Source organism: Mesoplodon bidens (genome assembly GCF_964165515.1).
Source record: "Mesoplodon bidens genome assembly, chromosome: 18".
NCBI classification, from domain to species: domain Eukaryota; kingdom Metazoa; phylum Chordata; class Mammalia; order Artiodactyla; family Ziphiidae; genus Mesoplodon; species Mesoplodon bidens.
In genome coordinates, this window is record NC_138175.1 from 52,197,321 (window position 1) to 52,217,167 (window position 19,847).

The 19,847-nt window shown below is 44.2% G+C and overlaps 1 protein-coding gene across 3 annotated transcripts in view; it reads left to right on the forward strand.

The window, feature by feature from the left end:
* ARHGAP35 (Rho GTPase activating protein 35) overlaps positions 1-19,847 on the forward strand; it is a 122,345-nt gene that overhangs the window by 49,141 nt on the left and 53,357 nt on the right. For all 3 annotated transcript variants that reach the window (XM_081215696.1, XM_081215697.1, XM_081215698.1), the window contains exon 3: positions 9,920-10,064. In XM_081215696.1, coding sequence (XP_081071822.1) covers positions 9,920-10,064 — 145 coding nt within the window. The remainder of the gene's footprint in view (positions 1-9,919; positions 10,065-19,847) is intronic.

The window sequence follows — 19,847 nt, forward strand, 5'->3', positions numbered from 1 at the left end:
CTCCTAGTCAGATAAAAATGATACCTCTGGCCCAAGAGCAATAGCGTGCCAGAAGTCATTTAGGAGTATCCTTTGGAAAGAGTGAGTAAAAGGTGAAATTGTCTTTTCCTGCCTTGGAAAATGGTGCCTTAAAATGAGCATAGCTGCTTTGTCATCCTAGTGCAGAGATAAGCAAAGTCTTCATTCTGTTCCTGGCTGGAGCAAACCTCCTATTAAAATTTGCTGCCTTTAAGAAATCAGACTGACACTTGTTTACTGGAAAAGCAAGGTACCATGGGGCAGCGAATGCCAAGCCAGCCCCTACATGGGGGATTTGGCCTTTGATTTTTATTGGCATGACAAAGCAGTACAGTATTTATGTGAAGTGAGGGGAGAGCCATTTGGTAATGGAAAACACACTTCGTTCCTCCTGCATGCCACACACCACTGGGGAAATGGCACAGACCCGTCGTGCCCAGACCTTAGCACCCAGTTGAGGCAGCAAGACCTACACAGCTTCTGAAAATAGGGGGTCTGCCCAAGAGGGTGAGGGGAGGGGGTCTGTGCGGGGCAGAGCAGACGTCCTGTGCTGGGGGTGGTTAAGGTGGTGCAGTGTGTGGTGATCAGGAGCGCTGGGAATCAGAGGGCCTAAGTCAAAACCCAGTTCCTCCTCTTCCTTACTGGGCCTTTGGGCACTTGATTCACCTCTCCACGTCCCTTCTGCAAAAGGGACAACCTTAGTAGCACCTTTCTCATACGGTGTGGGAGATGGAATGAGATTGTGCCTGTAAAACACTGAGCATAGTGCATGCTGGATAAGCATTAGTTATTATTATTTAACTTGACCTTGAAGAATGAGTAGAATTGAGGAAGTGGTGTGAAGTAGGGAAAGGCTTGAAGGTGAAAATATGCATGTTGTATTCAAGGATAGGAGAAAACTGGTCTGGTCTAGCTGAGAGCTTGAGGGACCAGCATTGTCCCTCCCTTTTGTATAAGTTTTAACCCTGTGTGTTACTTGGCTGCTTTCTCCGCCCTTACCCTAGCGACAGCCCTAACAACAACCAAAAAAGCTATGCTCTGGGTACCTGTTGTGATGTGGAGAAAGAGAAATTGCTCAGTGCCCTTGGCTAATATGCTAGATTAGCTCCTTACTGTAAAATTGGAGTTGGAGTGAGGGAATGGCTTTCATTTCTACTAATGAAAGTGCAAACTGTAAAGCAGCTGACTCTCATTCTGGGTCCTTTTCCCAGCTGAACCATTTAGTAACCCACCCTCATAGTGGGAGCCTTCCGCACTCAGCTGAATGAAATTGAAAATCTACGCTTGCACTTCAGTGGGGTCCATGAATGGATGCTTTGTCTGTAAAGAGTTGTCGTTGCACATGGTCTCTGTCTCCCAGTGCCATGCGTTTGCAAAGATGAGATCAGGACCAGCAGGGTCTTATTTTAAAGCCAAAAAACAGGCTGGGGTGCCTTGCTCCACACAATGTGCTGTTTGGGCAAGCTCAAATTGCTGAATTCGTTGTGCTTGACCACAGATTTAGAGAAGACATTACTGGCTATTTTACCCTTCTATCTGATGTGCTCTTATTTTGTGTTTTTTTTTTTTTTTTTAAAGACAAAAACAGAATGATAAAGAAAATCTTTCACTCACTCTAGCTACCACATGACAAGACAACCTATTGAAAAGCAAACCAATTCAATCACGCATTGTTTGGTCTATAAGGCACCAAGTAACCAGTTTGACAGTTTGTGTCCCCCCCACCCCCCACCCCCGGTGAATTGGCTTATTTCATTGGATTCAGTGAATTGGCTGGTTGTTGTGGCTTTGTGTGGACACAGCTCTCATTTTGTGAGGCCTAGAACGGAGTTAAAGTTTCTAGTGTGAATAAAAACCAGCTGGGGAATTGGACTGCTCGCTCCACAGGGAGGGATGTTGCATTTTGACAAGCTGAATGGTATGAAATATGAGCTCTTTGTAACCTGCTCGGGAAAGACTCTCAGTGTGCGCTTCAGAAAAGGCTAGCCCTGCCCCATGAGCTCTAAGTGCAGATAAATACCTTGGTCTTAAAAGTGGGGTAGGGGCGCTGACTTGACCTTGGATTTTCTGATTCCCGAAAAAATTTTATCTTTTAAAAGAAGTACTCTTGCTCCAAAGCACATGTTCATTCATTCTTTTAGGAAGGAAACATTCAACTCCACGCACGGGCATTTCCTGAGCACTTGTGTGCCTGGTGTTGCGCTAAGTACCACATGTGTGGTAGTTGCGTTCATCTAGTTTACCGTTAACAGAGAATGATAGATTTTATACATGTATTTACGTGCATTTTGAATGTTGCCGGAGTGGAGGTACAGGGTGCTAAGGAATTGTATAGCAAGGAGTTTTACCCTCACCTAGGATATCTGGGAAAGCTCCCAGGGGAAATGATACATAAAGCTGAGACTTAAAGGGTGAAGCAGGCAAAATCAGTGAAGATGGAGGCTTCCTGGGTCGAGCTTTTGAGAAAACAGTGTGGAACTTGGAGCTGAAAAAAAATGTGGCATGTGCTAAGACTTGAAAGAGACCTAGAGTGGCTACTGTAGAGGGTGAGGGAGAACTGGGCAGAATAACAGAGGGCTATGGATCCCATGTGAAAGATTTTGTACTTTCCTACATTTATTGAATACCTACTGTATGCCAGGTATACAGTACCAGGCATTTTCACATCAAATTTTCATCTATTTCTCTGAACAATCTTAAGGAAGTGATTTTTTTAAAATCCTGGTTTTAGAGATGAGGAAACTGAGTCTCAGTGCCCCCAAATTAGTGTAGTTACTGAGTGGAGGAGTTGAGATTTTGGAACCCCAGTCTTCTGACTTCTGCTTCCAGTGGGTTTTTAGAGTCCCGTCTCCAAGAAAGATGGTAATATTCAGTAGCCAGGCACACAGTTGGAGTACTCAATCAATGCAGTCAATTTGTTCATTTTAGACAAAGGACTTTGGTTATTATCTAAAAACATCTATTTCCCCACACTGCCCCCTAAGAACAGCATGGTGCTGTTTGTTTCTAGCTTCAGTGTCTACTTGAGTAGAGGACAAAAAAGGCATGGAGACACTGAAATAGCAACTGGAACTTTGAGAAATTGTTTTGAACTGGTGTCACTCAGTTCTCAGTTTATTTTAAGCCCAAAGAACTGCTGTAGTTTGTTTTTGGTGACAAAAATAGGCTATCTTTAACTATCTGCTTTAGCTTAGAGCACACCTGTTCTTAAAAAAAAAAAAAAATTACAATAGGCAACCCAAATCTATTTTTCAAAGAACAGAGAATTGCTCTGATCTTCACTGGGCCAACTTGTTCTCCCCTACCACCTAGTGATACTGAAATATCTTTGTAGGAACTCAGTTTATTTCAGCTCGAATCAGGGATCACCTCTACTTCCATAGAGAAAAGCCTTCTGAGTACTTTTTATACAGTATTTGAGAGGAGGCTAGCAGGTAAAAACTGACCCCCACAGCTCTGGAAAGTCCAGATTCAGTGGGTGTCGAACCAGGCAGGAATGTTTATAAACACTTCCTGGAACTAGTGGACCCTCCTCCCTGCTTAGCCCCCTACTGCATTGGCCATTCAGCCTGAGAAGGCAACAGGGATTGACCCAGATTCATGCCTTTATAGGACAAAAAGCTATGGTCTCAGTTTATTTGGGTGCCTATGAGGGGATAACATGCCTTTCTTTTCCCACCATGCAAGAGGGAGGGTTAGGGATGCTAGGAGACTTCGTGCTACTTCCTGGTTCATCCCTAAATAAAGATGTTCCAAGTTGGAGGGTGACCGGGTCATAGTACTAACTGCCAGCTTGAAGGAGACAAGGCTAAGCATTTGTGCTTTCATAATAGACTTTGCCAGTCAGAACAGATCCATCCTCAGGTTTTCTCTTGAACTTGGGCTTAGATTTTTTCAGAGCCAGAAGGGGGAGCACCAGTCAGCCAAGAATACATTTGGGACATGAGCGAGTAACTTAATTGAAAAGGTCCTTTTGAAGCTGTGTTGGAAATACGAGGGAATCATCACCAATCAGAAAGCTGTAATGTTGAATATAGAATGCAAGCAAACACTTCGGGGGAAACCTAGAGTAATGTAGTTTATGGAATCTTTTGGTTTTTCTCAGATTCCTACCAGTTACAGTTAGTTCAGGGTGTGCCACTCTACAACTTGGCAAACCATGTGTGTGACCCTCTAGGGCTTTGCTTATATCAGTTTCACTCTCAAGAGGGCGAATTGCCCCATTCAGAGGACACTGTCCCTGTTCCAGACTACATTCTGTATATGGCATTCCTCCTTAAAAACAGAAACGCAGACTGGATTCTGTTTTTTTATTTGCTTTATTAGGTATGTTACCAAGCATTTAAAAGGCTGTGCTAGGTGGTACAACTCCAGTGACCACGTTTTCTGACCCTAAAATTTGGCTAAGTAATTTGACATGGATAAGGATATTTATGTAGACGGGGAGAGAATATTTGAAGTTGGCAGTTTAGGATCACTGAATAGCTGTACCTGCTGTTTCCATAGAAGATAGGATATTCTTTATCCAGAAAGAGTGGCTGACCTCTCCTTTGAGGCTGTGGGAGACTTTTTTTTCTTTGTGACTCAGTTGGTTTTTATCTGATATCTAGATCACCTTTGCTTGCTGTAGACGTATATCTTCTCTAATACCCATTAGACTGTAAGTTCATTGAGGGCGAGAGATGACTTTAGTATTAGCTCTGCTGCTAGTCTGTTAGGTGACCTTGGGTATAATTCATTAAAAAGGAAAAATGCCTAGATTCCTGCACACTGGAAACTTAGCCCATTAGGAAAATGGTCATATGTGTATGTAGATGACTATCCCTTGTTCAGTGCTCACAGAGTGATACAGGGAATTCATGACCTCATCTGTTTTTTAAAACGGAGTCTGTGATATACTACTGTCAGTATGAACATGACGTTCTGAACCTCACCTCACATCCTAGTAAGAGCAGACCAATGTTAGAAGACGAAAAAAATGCTCTGGTACCCACAGAGATAGTCATCATCTCAGCTAAACTTGAAAAAAATATAAAGAAACATTGGCCTTGTACATTATTGGAAACTGTTTTTGTTCAAGAAATTTATTGAGTGTCAATTGCACATCAGGCTCTGGAACCCAGTCATTTTACAGGCTGATAGAAGGGGTCCTTCTCTTGGCTGTTACTTATTCTTTGGCTGGCATTCTAAGCATTTTCTTGCCGCGTGGACTTGGAGGAGCTGTGGAGTGGGCGTATTGTCCCATAAGCAGGAGTTTCCCCTTTATGCTCTTGTTTCAGAAAGGCCAAGAGGCCAGAGGCAAATTCCAGTCACCATTTCTCCCCAGTGCAACACTGGCATAAGCTATTGGTTTATTTCTTTGTTTCCTTTGCCACCTGGTTAGTATCAAGACTAAGAATCAGGCATGTTTTTAAGGAAACTGTGAAGTAAAGAACAATGGACTATGTTATTTATTCAAAAAATATCTATCCAGAGGACAAGGTGAAGATGGTTTGAGCTGACCCAGTCCTTTGTTTATGTCAGCGGTGTGTTTCATCCTGGAGATAGTTCATGTAGGGGGAGGAACATGGGGTTTTGACATTCATACATCACTGGACTCTGAATCCTGGCTCTCTCAGTGCTGGGTGTGAATCTGTCTGAGCCTTTGTTTTCTCATCTGTAAAATGGGGTTAATAACCCTTCCCTCGAAGGGTGGTTGTGAGGTTTCAGATAACCGTGCAGAGCACCTAGCACAGTGTGTCTAGCACGCGGCCACTCGTGATTAATCACTGTTATTTTCCATTTGGCGCCCAGTCAGACTCTAAACTTAGACGTGCAGATGTGTAGCTTGTTCTCAGGGCTTGGTTTCCTCTGGCTAGATGCTTTTTTCAGTTCAGCCTGCTAATGAGTGAGCCCAAGAGAAGACAGATGCTGGGATGGTGTTCTTTTCTTCTCTCCAAGGACCTGCTGCTGAGAGTGCGCCACTGACTCCCTAATGAGTGACACATATCTGACCTGGGACTGAGACAGCTGGCAGGCCACTCAGAAGAATGGCATTTCCATCTTGACATGTGCCCAGTAACCCTTCAGATGCCTGAGGTGTTGCTTGTTATGTCAACAATCTGGTCCAGTTCTTGGCATGCACCACAAAGTCTGATTTCCTTCCTAGGAAGGTTTAGAATTAGTTGTGCAAGAATCCCTGCCTGATTTTGTGACACCCTAGAGAGCCTTCAGTTATTTCAAGGAAGTATTTTGACATTCTGTAAAGCAGAGTTTGTTTAAATCTTAGAGAGAATGAGAATTAATATCCATGTCATTCAACAACGGGAGTTGATGCCGTTGCCAAAGCTTACTCTCTGTTTTGTAAGTTGAAGTGCTGAACTAGGTTAGATCTTATTAGACTCTTTGAGGTGAGAGGGGTAAGAGCAGCTCTCTGGGACTTCCCTGGTGGCGCAGTGGTTGAGAGTCCGCCTGCCGATGCAGGGGACACGGGTTCGAGCCCTGGTCCGGGAAGATCCCACATGCCGCGGAGCAACTAAGCCCGTGCGCCACAACTACTGAAGCCCCCCCCCGCCGCGCGCCTAGAGCCCGTGCTCCGCAGCAAGATAAGCCATTGCAGTGAGAAGCCCGCGTACCCCAACGAAGAGCAGCCCCTGCTCGCCGCAACTAGAGAAAGTCCGCGCGCAGCGACGAAGACCCAACGCAGGCAAAAATATATAAATAATTTTTTTTTAAAGTTACCTTTAAAAAACAAAAAGAGCAGCTCTCTCATTTAGCCTTCCATCTGACAGCAGCGTCTCCTTGACAATGAGTATGGCAGGTAGGTTGCAGCCTCTGCTTTGAATACTTACAGGGCAGTCCTTTCCTTTTTAAACAGCTGGGGGTTTTTTGTTTTTTAGATTTCTCTGGCCAAAATTGCCTCTTTGTCTTCCTCTTATCTCTCCCAACAGGACTCTACAAAATCGTCTGCTCTCTTTTCATGAGATAGTCCTGTAGCTATTTGAAATAGCTGTCATCATGCCCCATTCTTCCCTTGCCCAGCTTAAAGACCCCTGGTATTTTATGTGAGTCTTTATTACCTTTAGAAGTTCTTCAGATTGTCAGTGTACCCTTAGTCATTTATTTAATCATCCATTTTTTTATTCTGCATATCCCAAGAACTTTCAGAGGAAGGTAATGAACCATAGTGGTTAAGAACGCAGGTTTTGTAGTCAGAACTGACTTGGGCAAGTAACTGAATTTTTCTGGGATTCAGCTTCTTCATCTGTAAAATGGAGTTTTAACACCCATATTTACAAATCTGTTGTGAATCTGGAATGAAATAATACGTATAAAGAATTTAAGCAGGGCTTCCGTGGTGGCGCAGTGGTTGAGAGTCCGCCTGCCGATTCAGGGGACACGGGTTCGTGCCCCGGTCCAGGAAGATCCCACGTGCTGCGGAGCGGCTGGGCCCATGAACCATGGCCGCTGAGCCTGCGCGTCCGGAGCCTGTGCTCTGCAACAGGAGAGGCCACAACAGTGAGAGGCCCGCGTACCGCAAAAAAAAAAAAAAAAAAAAAGAATTTAAGCAAGGATCCGGTGCTTAGTAAGTATTCAGTTGATGGAGGCTAAATTTTCTAGCTAACTTAGACTGTTAGAACACACCTCATTATCTTGCTCTAGTATTGAGAGGGTGGAGGAAGTATGAGATTAAAATTTATTGTCTGTTTACTAGAACTATGGTCAGAAGGTATTATAGTGATTGGAAGTAGCTTCCTGGCAGCTCTCTTAAAGTTCCCATTTTTTAAAATTCCATAACAGCAGTTTATTTGGAAGCTTCAAGGTTTTATTGAAGAAGAGTGCTATTGTTATGTTAGTTGTGACTGGCAAATGCTGCCTGGTTGGGGTTGGCCAAAAGATTGTCGCTTAAATCCGGATGGTCTTCCTTGTGTGTTCAGATTCTTCAGCTAACAGTTTAAATGGTATGGCATTTTTAAGGGAGAGCCTCACCTGATGCATTGTTACCGGTTGCTACAGTGTGTAACAATGGAAAACACTCAGCCCTTCTCACATTGTTGGGCAACTGCTGCGCTCTAGGCACTGAGCCACTTCCAGTACATCACATCATTTCACCCTCAGGACCACCTCGTGAGGAGGGTACTGTCCCCAAGGTGCTAAATTACTTGACCAAAGTCAGAGAACTTCTCAGTCAAGATTCAAACCCAGGTCTGTTAGATTTGAAAGCTTAAATTCTTTATGTTGTACTTCATGTAAGTAGAAGATGCCAGGGAGAGTCTAGATTGGTTAAATTATTTCGTGTAAAGATAAATCATTAATTTACTTTTCCATACTTCTTTGGCAAAAAGTGTGAAATCAGAGCCTGTTTGCCTCAGGCAGTCCATACAGGGGAGAGAGCAGCGGACACTCCCTGCAGCCTGAGAGGCTGTGTCACTGGTTTTACCAGGAGCAGGCATATTGCAGCGACAGGCTTTGTGGAGTGCATGTTCTTCTCTGGGACCCTCGGATCCATTCACATTGCATTACAGTCCTCCATACCAGATCAGTTAGCGGGCTGTGTGAGGACCGGATCATCTTTGCCTTTGAGTTGTCATTTCAGATAGTGTCAACCAGCAGTCCAGACATGGCCTCGTTCCTTCTTTCATGTACAGTTTATTCTCAGCTGGGTTTTTTTTTTTTTTTTTTGCCACTTGTTTGCACAGGAAGTCCTCAGCGAATTTCAGACTAAACAGGAAGTGATTTGTTCTCATATAAAGGGGGTACCAAAAGGAATGAGGATGAGCAGGATAAGGAAAGGGAATGGTTGACCTCAACCTAGAAGCTAGATAGCTGTCCTCTTTAGTGGATTTTATGCAGAGATCCCTCAATACTTTTAAGTTTTAAGTTGGGCATATTTGTAAATAAACCTGCCCTTCTAAATTAGTCTCATTAACTTGCAAATGAAACTGAATTGCTGGAGATAAACCTGCTCCATTTACCTTGATTCTATTTGGTTATCCTCCTCCTTAGTAGATATTTTAACAAAAGCCCAAAATTTGAGGTGTATTTCTGTAGCTTTAGGAAATTTACCATTGGTTTAGAGCATTTTTTCCTCCTCATGTGATCTTCAAAATAAAAGGATTGAATAATTTTGCAGCAAAATATCTCAATAATGTTTATGAGCGTGGGCTTTGGAGACAGACCCTCCTGGGTTTGAATCCCAGCACTGTCACTTGTTAGTTGTGTCACGTGAGACATTTTTCCTTGGTAAAATGGAATGCCATAAGGTTTAATAGAAACAGTATCTGGGACTTGGCTTGGTACGTAGCAGCGCTCAAGTAGTTGTTGCTGCTGCTGCTACTCCTACTGCATGAGGAAGGTGACTGCTAGGAAGGAAGAGACAAAGAATTATCTTATTTGTCATGTCTGATTAGTTGGTTTTACCTTTCCTAATGCAGAAGCCATTGGGAATTAACCCCAGGCTGATGTATCAAAAGGAATTCTTCTCTTGGGCTTTCAGCAGAATGCATGCTTTCTTTTCTCAAAGGAGGAAATTATTAGTTTTCAATTCCACTTTTTTAATCTTTTGAAAAGATTTTAGCCATCCTTGAGTGTATAGTATCTATTATCTGTATGGAATGTTTGGAAAGCTTCCTGTTTACTCCATTGTACCCCTGATAAAGGATGTTGGACAGTCATCTCATTGTTATTAAATAAACATGGCCTGCTTCTTATAAACACCTTTGTTCTGATAATGCAGTTTCACACCCAAGGTGTGACGATACTTGGAGGAATGAGATGAGTAAGTGGGTCTCTTTATCCTGCTTGCAATCTTTCTAACAGTTTCCACACCACTGAGAGTTCCTCTCTGGAAGCCTTACTGAAGTTTGAGTTGTATGTTGAGAATCACTTTGTTTTTGTGCTTTCTTTTCTCTTTCCTGGACAGAAACCAAAGCCCAAACCCCGGCCATCCATCACAAAGGCAACCTGGGAGAGTAACTATTTTGGGGTGCCCTTAACAACCGTGGTGACTCCAGAGAAACCGATTCCTGTATTTATTGAGCGATGTATTGAGTACATTGAAGCCACAGGTAAGTGTTACCTCGGAGCCGATTACAGCTTTCCCTGTTTACAGGACGCTTTCTAGAGGGCTAAGCCATCTGGAGATTCTGGAATTATTTCTTGTTTCCGTGAGATGCTTTCTGGGAAGGAGCTGAGTAATCCCGACAGCTGTCAGACTTGTGGATCCTCCATCTTCATGTAGTTTTGAGGCTGTCGTGCAAGATGTGTTAGGCCTTTCAGTGTGTGGGGGCAGTCCTGTGTCAGGACTGCAGTTGTGGCTGGTTAGAATACCTTTTCTATGGTCCCGCAGCTCCCTGTCATAGCATGCAGCCTGTTTGTCCCCTACAGGTCTCTCAGCAGGGAAAGGGTTTTATTTATCAGTGACTTCAGCGCTGTACTGGACCCAAATGGTAACACATTTTGGTTTAATAAAAGGAATGTGTAGATAGATGGCCATCGATCAGGTGCCTGAAATTCATATATTGCTAGAATTTTTTTCCTGCAGTAAAAAAACCAGCCAAGATGCTTAGATATCATCTAGTCAAGCAGCTGCATTTCAATTCCATTGGCAACTTGGTGTTATCACAAAGGCTGACTGTCTTAAAATTTTCTGTATTGCTCTTGAAATGTTAAAATTTTACCTGTGTTAAAAACACTTATTTTGTTCATTTAGAGCTCCCATAACGTGTCTCCTTGACATTTCTCTTTTCTTTTTCTTTTTTTTTTTTTTTTTTTCCTTTTTGGCCATGCCGCATGGCTTGTGGGATCTTAGTTCCCTGACCAGGGATTGAACCCAGGCCCCGGCAGTGGAAGCTCAGAGTCCTAACCACTGGACTGCCAGGGAATTCCCATCCTTGGCATTTCTTTTGTAACCCCCGGAGCTTCCAGTTTCATGTCATTGTTTCCCTTGATTTCCTCCTGGATACTTTCAAAGCTGATGAGCTTTGAGGAGGTGGTGTAGTGGGCACATGGTTATGTGGACCCTTGAGCATTAAGAGGTGAGCTCAAGGATATAGGCTGCTACTAATTTGAAACCAAGGTAGGGATTATAACCTCCCTATGTGTTCTTTCTAATTCCGCTCTTACCTGCAATGATATTAAGTATTGTGTGGTGTGGACAGCCTACCAAGGTCTGCTAATAATTTCAGCAGCATCATGTTAAGCTGAGTGGTGGTGTTCATATTTACTCAGGATGTGCCAAATCAGGGGAAATGGGTTTCAAATTGAAGCTCTCTAAAGACTCTGTAGTTATTTCCAGGGTTTTCTCAGTAGCACACCAGGATTGAATCACAGTAAGCACTTGGCATAATCATAGCAGATCTGTAGTTTGTTTAGACCATCTGTAGCCAAAGCCTTTTGTCAGTGTCCATCTTCTTGACATTGGTTTTATATCCGTTTCTTCCTGGCACCTCTGCCTTGGGCAAGGAGGAAATCTTCAGGAAGAAAGTTTGAGTGACTCAAGCCTCTCCTTGTTGACCTAGCACTTCAAGAAATAGTTTATATCATTTGGGGGGTCCCTAACTTTAATTTGAAGTGATTTCAGATTTATAGGAAAGTTACCAAAATTTTAAGTTGTAAGAAATTGAAAGTTACAATTTCCAGGTTCCTTAAATGTTAACATTTTACCACATTCCCTGTATCGTGTGTGTGTGTGTGTGTGTGTATCTTTTTTTCTGAAATGGTTGGAAGTTGCAGATACGATGCACCTTTACTTCTAAATACTTCAGTGGGTATTTACTAAAAACATTCCCTTTATGTAAGCACTATGCAGTTATCAAAATTAAGACATTAACATTGACCCAATACTAACCTATCTAATCTGTAGACGTTTTCATTTCATCATTGGTCACATTAACATTCTTTAATAGCAAAAGACAAGATTTTTTTTGGTCCAGGAGCTAATCTCAGACCACATTAAATGGTACATTTAATTATCAAGTCTCTTTAGTCTCCTTTAATTAGGACAGTTCAGTTTACCTGTTTTTCATGGTCTTGATAATTTTAAAAAATACAGATCAGTTATTTTGTAGGAGGTTCCTCAACTTGGATTTTTTTTTTTATGTTTCTTCACGATAGGTTCATGTTTGTATTTGTGGCAGTAACAGCAGGGAAGCGAGGCTGTGTCCTTCTCGGTGTGTCATACCAATTGGCTTGTGTTGTCAGTTTGTCCCATCACTGGAGATTTTCTCTTTGATCCCTTGATTAAGGTAGTGGTGTCTGCCAAGCTTCTCCACTGTAAAGCTACTCTTCCCACATTGTATGAAAAAGTATTTTGTAGGAAAATGCTTTCAGACTGTGTAAGTATCTGTTTTCTCCTAATATTTTCACCCACTAGTTTTAGCATCCATTTTATGATTCTTCCCTGAGACAATGATCATGCTAATTCCTTCTTTTTTTTTTTTTTGCGGTATGTGGGCCTCTCACCATTGTGGCCTCCCCCGCCGCGGAGCACAGGCTCCGGACACGCAGGCCCAACGGCCACGGCTCACGGGCCAAGCCGCTCCGCGGCATGTGGGATCCTCCCAGACCGGGGCACGAACCCGTGTCCCCTGCATCGGCAGGCGGACTCCCAACCACTGCGCCACCAGGGAAGCCCTACTTCTTCATTTATTAGTTAGGGTTCTCCTGTCAGGGTGAGCTTCCCTTTTCAGTGGGCTCCTTGACTGGCTCACCTGTGGTAGCACCAAATGCCTGAATTTCACCTGCATACCCCTCTCACTGAGCACATCGGTGGGCTTGATCTACCATACCCACCTTGCTTCTCTGACTCTTAGACTGTGATTAGCTTTTTTTTTTTTTTTTTTTTTCGGTACGCAGGCCTCTCACTGTTGTGGCCTCTCCCGTTGGGAGCACAGGCTCCGGATGCGCAGGCTCAGCGGCCATGGCTCACGGGCCTAGCCGCTCCACGGCATGTGGGATCTTCCCAGACCGGGGCACGAACCCGTGTCCCCTGCATCGGCAGGCGGACTCTCAACCGCTGTGCCACCAGGGAAGCCCTGTGATTAGGTTTTTATTATGTCCACTGCCTCTCCTCTACCTGTGCTTCTACAGGTGTTCTTCTACCTGTGAATCCTTTCAGGTGCGAAGACCTCTTCAACCCTGCCCCCAGTTCACTACCAGCCACTGCTGAGCTGCTGCTTCTCTTAAAGCTCTGTTAGATTGCACCACTGCTCACCCTGACACCCAGAAGCTTGGAACTTCAGGGTCCTCTCTGACTCATCTAATCCGTCGCCAAGTGTGTTGCTGTCCTTTGTCATCTCTTGGCTCTGTCTCCTCCACTTCTTTTCCACTGCCCCACTGTCACCCTCCTTCTCAGTCCATCCTGATTACGTGGCATTTCCTCCACTATAAACCTCTTCTTGCTTCCTCACTGCCTACCAGATGCCGGCGCGCTCTCAACTCCTCCCTCCTACGCGCACTGCTGCAGTACTGTTATGCTGTGGTTGTCTGCCTGCCGTCTCTTCCTCCCTCCAACCCTCCCTCCCCATTCTTTCTGTTTTATACTACCACAGGCATTAATTTTAAAATTGTTTTACAAGAATACACACCATGTATTAGAAGGATATGGCCAGAGCAGAATTTCTTTGTGTTTCTCTTCTTTGCATATACCCTTCGTGTGGTTTGAAATGTGCCCCACGTTCCTCCTTGCCTCTGGAACTTGTCCTCATTCTTCAGGACTCTTCCACCCCCAGCAGCACTTTGAATGTAACCTTCCTGGTAGTTCTTCCCGGCACATTTCAATCTTGAGAACAGGATTCTCTGTTCTCCTTGTCTCGGAGAACCTGGCACACAGTACACATTAGTTGTTGATGGAATGATTGGTTTTCAACCTGGAATACCTTAATTCCATTGTTTTCTTCTTCTTTCTTTCCTTTTCCTTTTAAATTCTGGTCATATGCTTCCCCTTATTGGCATTAGTTTGTACTTTTATAGAATTTCAGGAAAACAATTAGATGTGGTATCTGTGAGCTTAATGTGTATGTTGGGGGCAGTTGTCTTTTGTGTACTCAGTTTCCTAAAAGAATTTGTTTTCCTCTTCATAAAATTAAAGCACGTTCATTGTAGAAATTCAACAAAAGGCAAAAACTGAAAAAGAATTTAAAGATTATCTTCAACTTAATGAAAACCACTGTTGTTATTTTGATGTATTTCCTTATAGTCTTATTTCTCTGCATGTGTATAGGTTTTTAGTTTTACGTAATTCAGAATATGAGGTATTATAGTTCTCAAAAAAATTTTAGCATAACTCAGATGAGGCTAAGGAGCCCTGAGTTTACCAGCTTACCTACTCCCGTTTTCCTGCAGAAAAAAGAACTCAGTAACTAAGAGTTATGTTGGAGGACCATTTTTTGAGAACCATTACTTTTAAACCAGACATTATTTTGTGAGCATGTTCCCCTGTCATTACTCTGTGAAAATATGACTTCTAATTGCTGTACAATGTTCCATTAAATGGCTGTATCACAGATTATTTAACCATTCCCCGTTCTTAGGCCCCTGTAGCATTTTCTCCTGATGTACTTAAAATAAAACAGATTCACTAGGAGAGGCATTTGGGAAGAGTGATATAGAGCTTCAGGTCTGCAATTAGACCGCATTTAGAATCTTTGTTCTGCCACTTGCTCATCTGCAAACTGAGGGTGATGACAGGACCTGCCTGCTTGGGCTGCCAGGGTTCAGGGGGACTTGCACGTCGGGCGCCGAGTGTGGCGCCTGGCACACGGAAGTGCTCAGTGCGTGCTGGTCATCACGGTTAGCTTCACCCGTGGTACATTCGGTCTTCCTTCCTATTGCCGGTCAGACTTTACCGAGTTATGACCTTTTTCTTTTCTCCCTAACTTCTAAATTTGAAAGTGGTAAAATCCATTGAAAGAGTACTACAGTAATCACCCAGTATTCACCAGTGGTTAACATTTTGCCACATCTGCTCTTTCTCCCCATAATTTGTATTGTTTTTTTAAAATAAATTTATTTATTTATTTTTGGCTCTGTTGGGTCTTCGTTTCTGTGCGAGGGCTTTCTCCAGTTGCGGCGAGCGGGGGCCACTCTTCATCGCGGTGCGCAGGCCTCTCACTGTCACGGCCTCTCCCGTTACGGAGTGCAGGCTCAGTAGTTGTGGCTCACGGACTTAGCTGCTGCGCCACATGTGGGATCTTCCCAGACCAGGGCTCGAACCCATGTCCCCTGCATTGGCAGGCAGATTCCCAACCACTGTGCCACCAGGGAAGCCCCCTGTATTGATGTTAAACCATTTGAAAGTGAGCTGCAGACACCATGTCACTTTACTTCTAAAAGTCTCAGCATATATCCCTAAGCTTCAGGACTTTCTCCTCTATAACTATAATAACATTATCACTTTTAAGAATATTAGCATTAATTCAAGAGCATTTCATATATATCTATGTATAAATGTACTCAGTTGACTTAAAACGGTCTCTTATAGCTGAGTCTTTTGTTCTAGGATCCAATCAATATTCACAGTGCATTTAGCTATTGCCTCCTTAGTCTCTTTCAGTCGAGAACAGTTCTCTCTGCCTTTTTTTTTTAGTGATGACCTTTTTTGAAGTGTCTAGACAGTTGTCGTATAGACTGTACCCTTGTGTGGTGTGCTGTCTGTACCTCTCCAGTGTCCTCAGCCCCCTTCTGACACCACCCGTAGCCACTTCCTCATGTGGCTCCTGTCTGAGCCGAGGGCTGGGGCTGCAGACACAGTGCCCAGGGCAGCAGGACTGCTGCCTCCCTCCCTGGACACAGCACGTCTGTGAATTGGGCACCGGGACTCTGAGATTCTGGTGACTGGCTGAATGAATTAGTCCGTCAGGTGTTTTCCCCGGCTCTGGCTGCTTTCTGCTGAACTTGTGCTTTTCTTAGGGGAAGCCTGTGCTGCCACCTGCCCACCCATCCCATCTTTCCCTCTCTTACTCATGGTAGAATAGCCACAGGACCCAGTTTCCATGTGGTAGTCCAGGCAGTCACTTCTAACCAGTTAGAGATGATACTCCAAATAAAACTTGTTTGTCAGGACTGCCCCACGCAGTTCAAAGTCAGAAGTCATTGTGTCCCTGTTTTTGTGTCCATCTCATGCACCTGGGCACTGTGCTCATCCTGGCAAATAAAATATTGCATCATCACTTTCAAGGGCAGTGCTTGGGAGTTCATAGTCCTGCCGGCCATGGCTAGGCCTTTCATGCCTCGGGGCCTGTGTTGCTACCCACCTGCCGTTTCACAGCCAGTGTCACAGTAGAAATCGAACCAACACCTTGCAGTAGAGAGGAAATGGTGTGACCGTTATGAATTGGGATGACTTAAACCATCCCATCACCTTAAAAATATTTTTTCTGGGACTTCCCTGGCAGTCCAGTGGTTAAGACTCTGTGCTTCCAATGCAGGGGGCACCGGTTCATTCCCTGGTCAGGGAATTAAGATCCCATGTGCCGCGCAGCACAGCCAAAAATTTAAAAAAAAAATCTTATTATAAGAGTAATATACTTGCTCACTGTAAAAAATTTAATCATTATAAACATAGGTAGATGTTATATAGGTATATAACAAAGTGAAAGTCCCTTATAATCCCAAGTCTCCGGAAGTAATCTGCATTAATAGTTGTATTATGTTTCCTGCTAATACTGTCCCCCAAAATGTTTAAAAGCATGAGATCATGTACTACGGTTCCACAGCCTGTTTTTTGTTTGTTTTAATTTAACACTGTGTGTCTTGTGCATCATCTTTTAAAATTTCATCTCCAAGCCAACTGCATTTTAACCTTTGACCTGAGAAGAGGGTGGCAAGAGTTGGGCTCACCGGGGGTCTCTGGGAGTCTGGGAGGAGAAGCTTTGTTTGCAGCCATTCTGCCTTCCAGGGGTGGCCGGTTCCTGTCCCATGTTTTGTGAGTAAATTGCTGACTCTTCCTAAACATGAATCACAAAGAAAGGATTGCTGCCTTGCCTCAGAATGTGCTGCTCCTGCTGTTACCAGGGCTCTGTTGGAGCTCCTCCCCCACATTCTTAGGTTAGCTCATAACATTGTGGGTGGAGATTGGTTCTAGTTTGCACCTGTTTTTTGTTTGTTTAAATTTTTTAAAAAATTATTTATTTTTGGCTGTGTTGTGTCTTCGTTGCTGCACGCAGGCTTTCTCTAGTTGCAGAGAGCGGGAGCTACTCTTCATTGTGGTGCACGGGCTTCTCATTGCGGTGGCTTCTCTTGTTGCGGAGCACAGGCTCTAGGCACGGTGGGCCCAGTAGTTGTGGCTCGTGGGCTCTAGAGTGCAGGCTCAGTAGTTGTGGCGCACAGGCTTCGTTGCTCCGCTGCACGTGGGATCTTCCCGGACCAGGGCTCGAACCCCATGTCCCCTGCGTTGGCAGGTGGATTCTTAACCACTGTGCCACCAGGGAAGTCCCTGCACCTGTTTTTTTTCCTGAGCTTTCTGACCGGTTCATTTATCCTTTTTCCATATTTTCTAAAATTGGAATGTGTTCAAGAAATGGCCAGTAGGTAGAACAGCTTGCAGATTGATTTGCAGATGCTTTTAGCCCAGCCCAGGCCCAGGGACAGCCTCTGTGCTTTCTGTGCTAATAAGATATTAGATTTTCACTTTCTCAGCTCTGGTTACATGGGAAGGCTGGAAAAGGGCATGTAACTACATGTAACTACTGCAGCTGCTCTGGGGTCACCATGGCAGCGGGGTGGGAGGACTGACTGGGGGTCAGATTTGACTTTGTATTTCTGGTTAGAAAGCTTTTTCTTCCAGTTTTCATCCATGTGGAAAATTGGTCAGGGCAGTAGTCACTGCTCCCCTGTGATAGCAGCGTGACTCCTCAGTGAAGGAGAGCATTGGCCGAGCCAATCTGAGATCTCTGATGTGTGGCAGGAAGTAGGAATATTCAGTTCTGGACAGTTTATCTCACTGGAGTTGGGGTGAGGACTTACTTGTAGAGCCTACTCACAATCCTCCTGAGAATAATTTCTCAGGATAAGTACGCTATCTTTACACCTCACTATGGCCACAAAAGTAAGGTTTTACACACCGAGCCTCTGGGCCAATTTTGAGTCAAGGCTTCCTTCCCGAAGTTGAGGGGAAGTATCCACGTCCTACAGCATAGAAACTCCCTGAAGGAGCTTCTTCCAAGTGTCCCTCCTCCCCATCCCGGCAGGTCTAGTATCCTGGAGGCTGAATGCCTAGTGCCCTGCTCATCTGGGCTCTGCTGCATGTATTCCCCAGGCCCGCAGCCTCGCTTGTCAGCCATTTAACTAAGAAGAGCATTCTCTAGGAATGATTTCTTTGAATAATGTGTGAGACCAAACCTCCTTGGTCCCTCTTTCTGTGATTTTTAACCTTTTTCTTTTGGCAGTGAGAGGGGGCAGGGTGACAGTGGCAAAAATCATTTCACATCCAGCCATCCTTTTCTTAATTGCTTTGCTTACTGAGAGGTGACCAATCCCCAGCACCTCTAGCAAGTGCCACAGAGGGCTGAGAATAGGAATTGTTCCCAGGGAGAAGTAGTTTCATTTGGACAGGAGGCCCCTCTTTTGCATCTTAAATTACAATGTATTCAGACCATACCATATACATAATTGGTAGACCATGGTTTTGTTAGTGCATCTTGCTTTCTTTTGGTCCCTGTAGAGTGAAAAGCTCCCTGTAGTCAAGGAGGCCTGCAGCTGTTTAAAATAATAATGCCAAAGATGGTCTGCCATCACGTTAACTTTCCCCATTTTCTATTCCTGACACATTTATTGAGTGCTTGCTATGATCCAGGCATTGAACTGGGCACTTGGCATGTGTGATCTCATTTCACAAGAGATTGTTTTGTTGCTGTAAGAAGCCAGATGTGGGAAGGTGGCCCTTGGGAGGCAGTCAGGGTACATCACGGTCTTTTTATCACTGCAGCGAGGACCTCGGTGTCAATAAAGTGCACAGTCGGCTTGGCTGGGGAGAAGGTGGCAGCATTTGTATTCTCCTCCCCTGCTCTCTGGGAGGAATCCTACCCCACAGTCTGGTAACAGAACCAGGACCCTGCCTTTCAAGGCCGTGCCTGCCTGGGCACAACATTGCCCCTGAAGTTCACATTTATTTTCAAAAGCCCTTTGCTGGAGGGCCTGGAATCGAACCACACTACCCTGCATTGGGGTTTCAGTGCCTGCACTTAGCGGGATTTGTATTGCAAGAGGGGCTTTTTCTTTTTCTTTTTTTTAAGATTTTTTTTGATGTGGACCATTTTTAAAGTCTTTATTGAATTTGTTACAGTATTGCTTCTGTTTTGTGTTTTGGTTTTTTGGCCACGAGGCATGTGGGATCTTAGCTTCCCAACCTGGGATCGAACCCACACCTCCTGCATTGGAAGGCGAAGTCTTAACCACTGGACTGCCGGGGAAGTCCTGAGAGGGACTTCTTCTGTCTGCCTTCCAGGGGCACTCCTTGGTGGACAGCAGAATCAGGTCAAGCCTGACCTCTCATCTCTGATGGAGTGGGAGAATCCAGATACAGCACCAAGTGGTTGTAGAGAGAAAGAAATGTCCTGATAAGTCGTTAGTAGGTTTACAGATATTTAGCTTACCATCTTTTGGTGGGGGGGATGGATGGATGGCAGATTCTGTTCATTCAGCAGATATTTATTGGATTAATTTATTAATATATTAATTAATGCTAGGCATTGTGTTGAACTAAAGTTGCCCTCATGATGACCAGGGGTGGGGGAAATAGACATAATCACACGAATGAATAATTAATTCAGGCAAGGAACATTATTGGATTTTAAAAATCACTGGAGAGGGCTTCCCTGGTGGCACAGTGGTTGAGAGTCCGCCTGCCGATG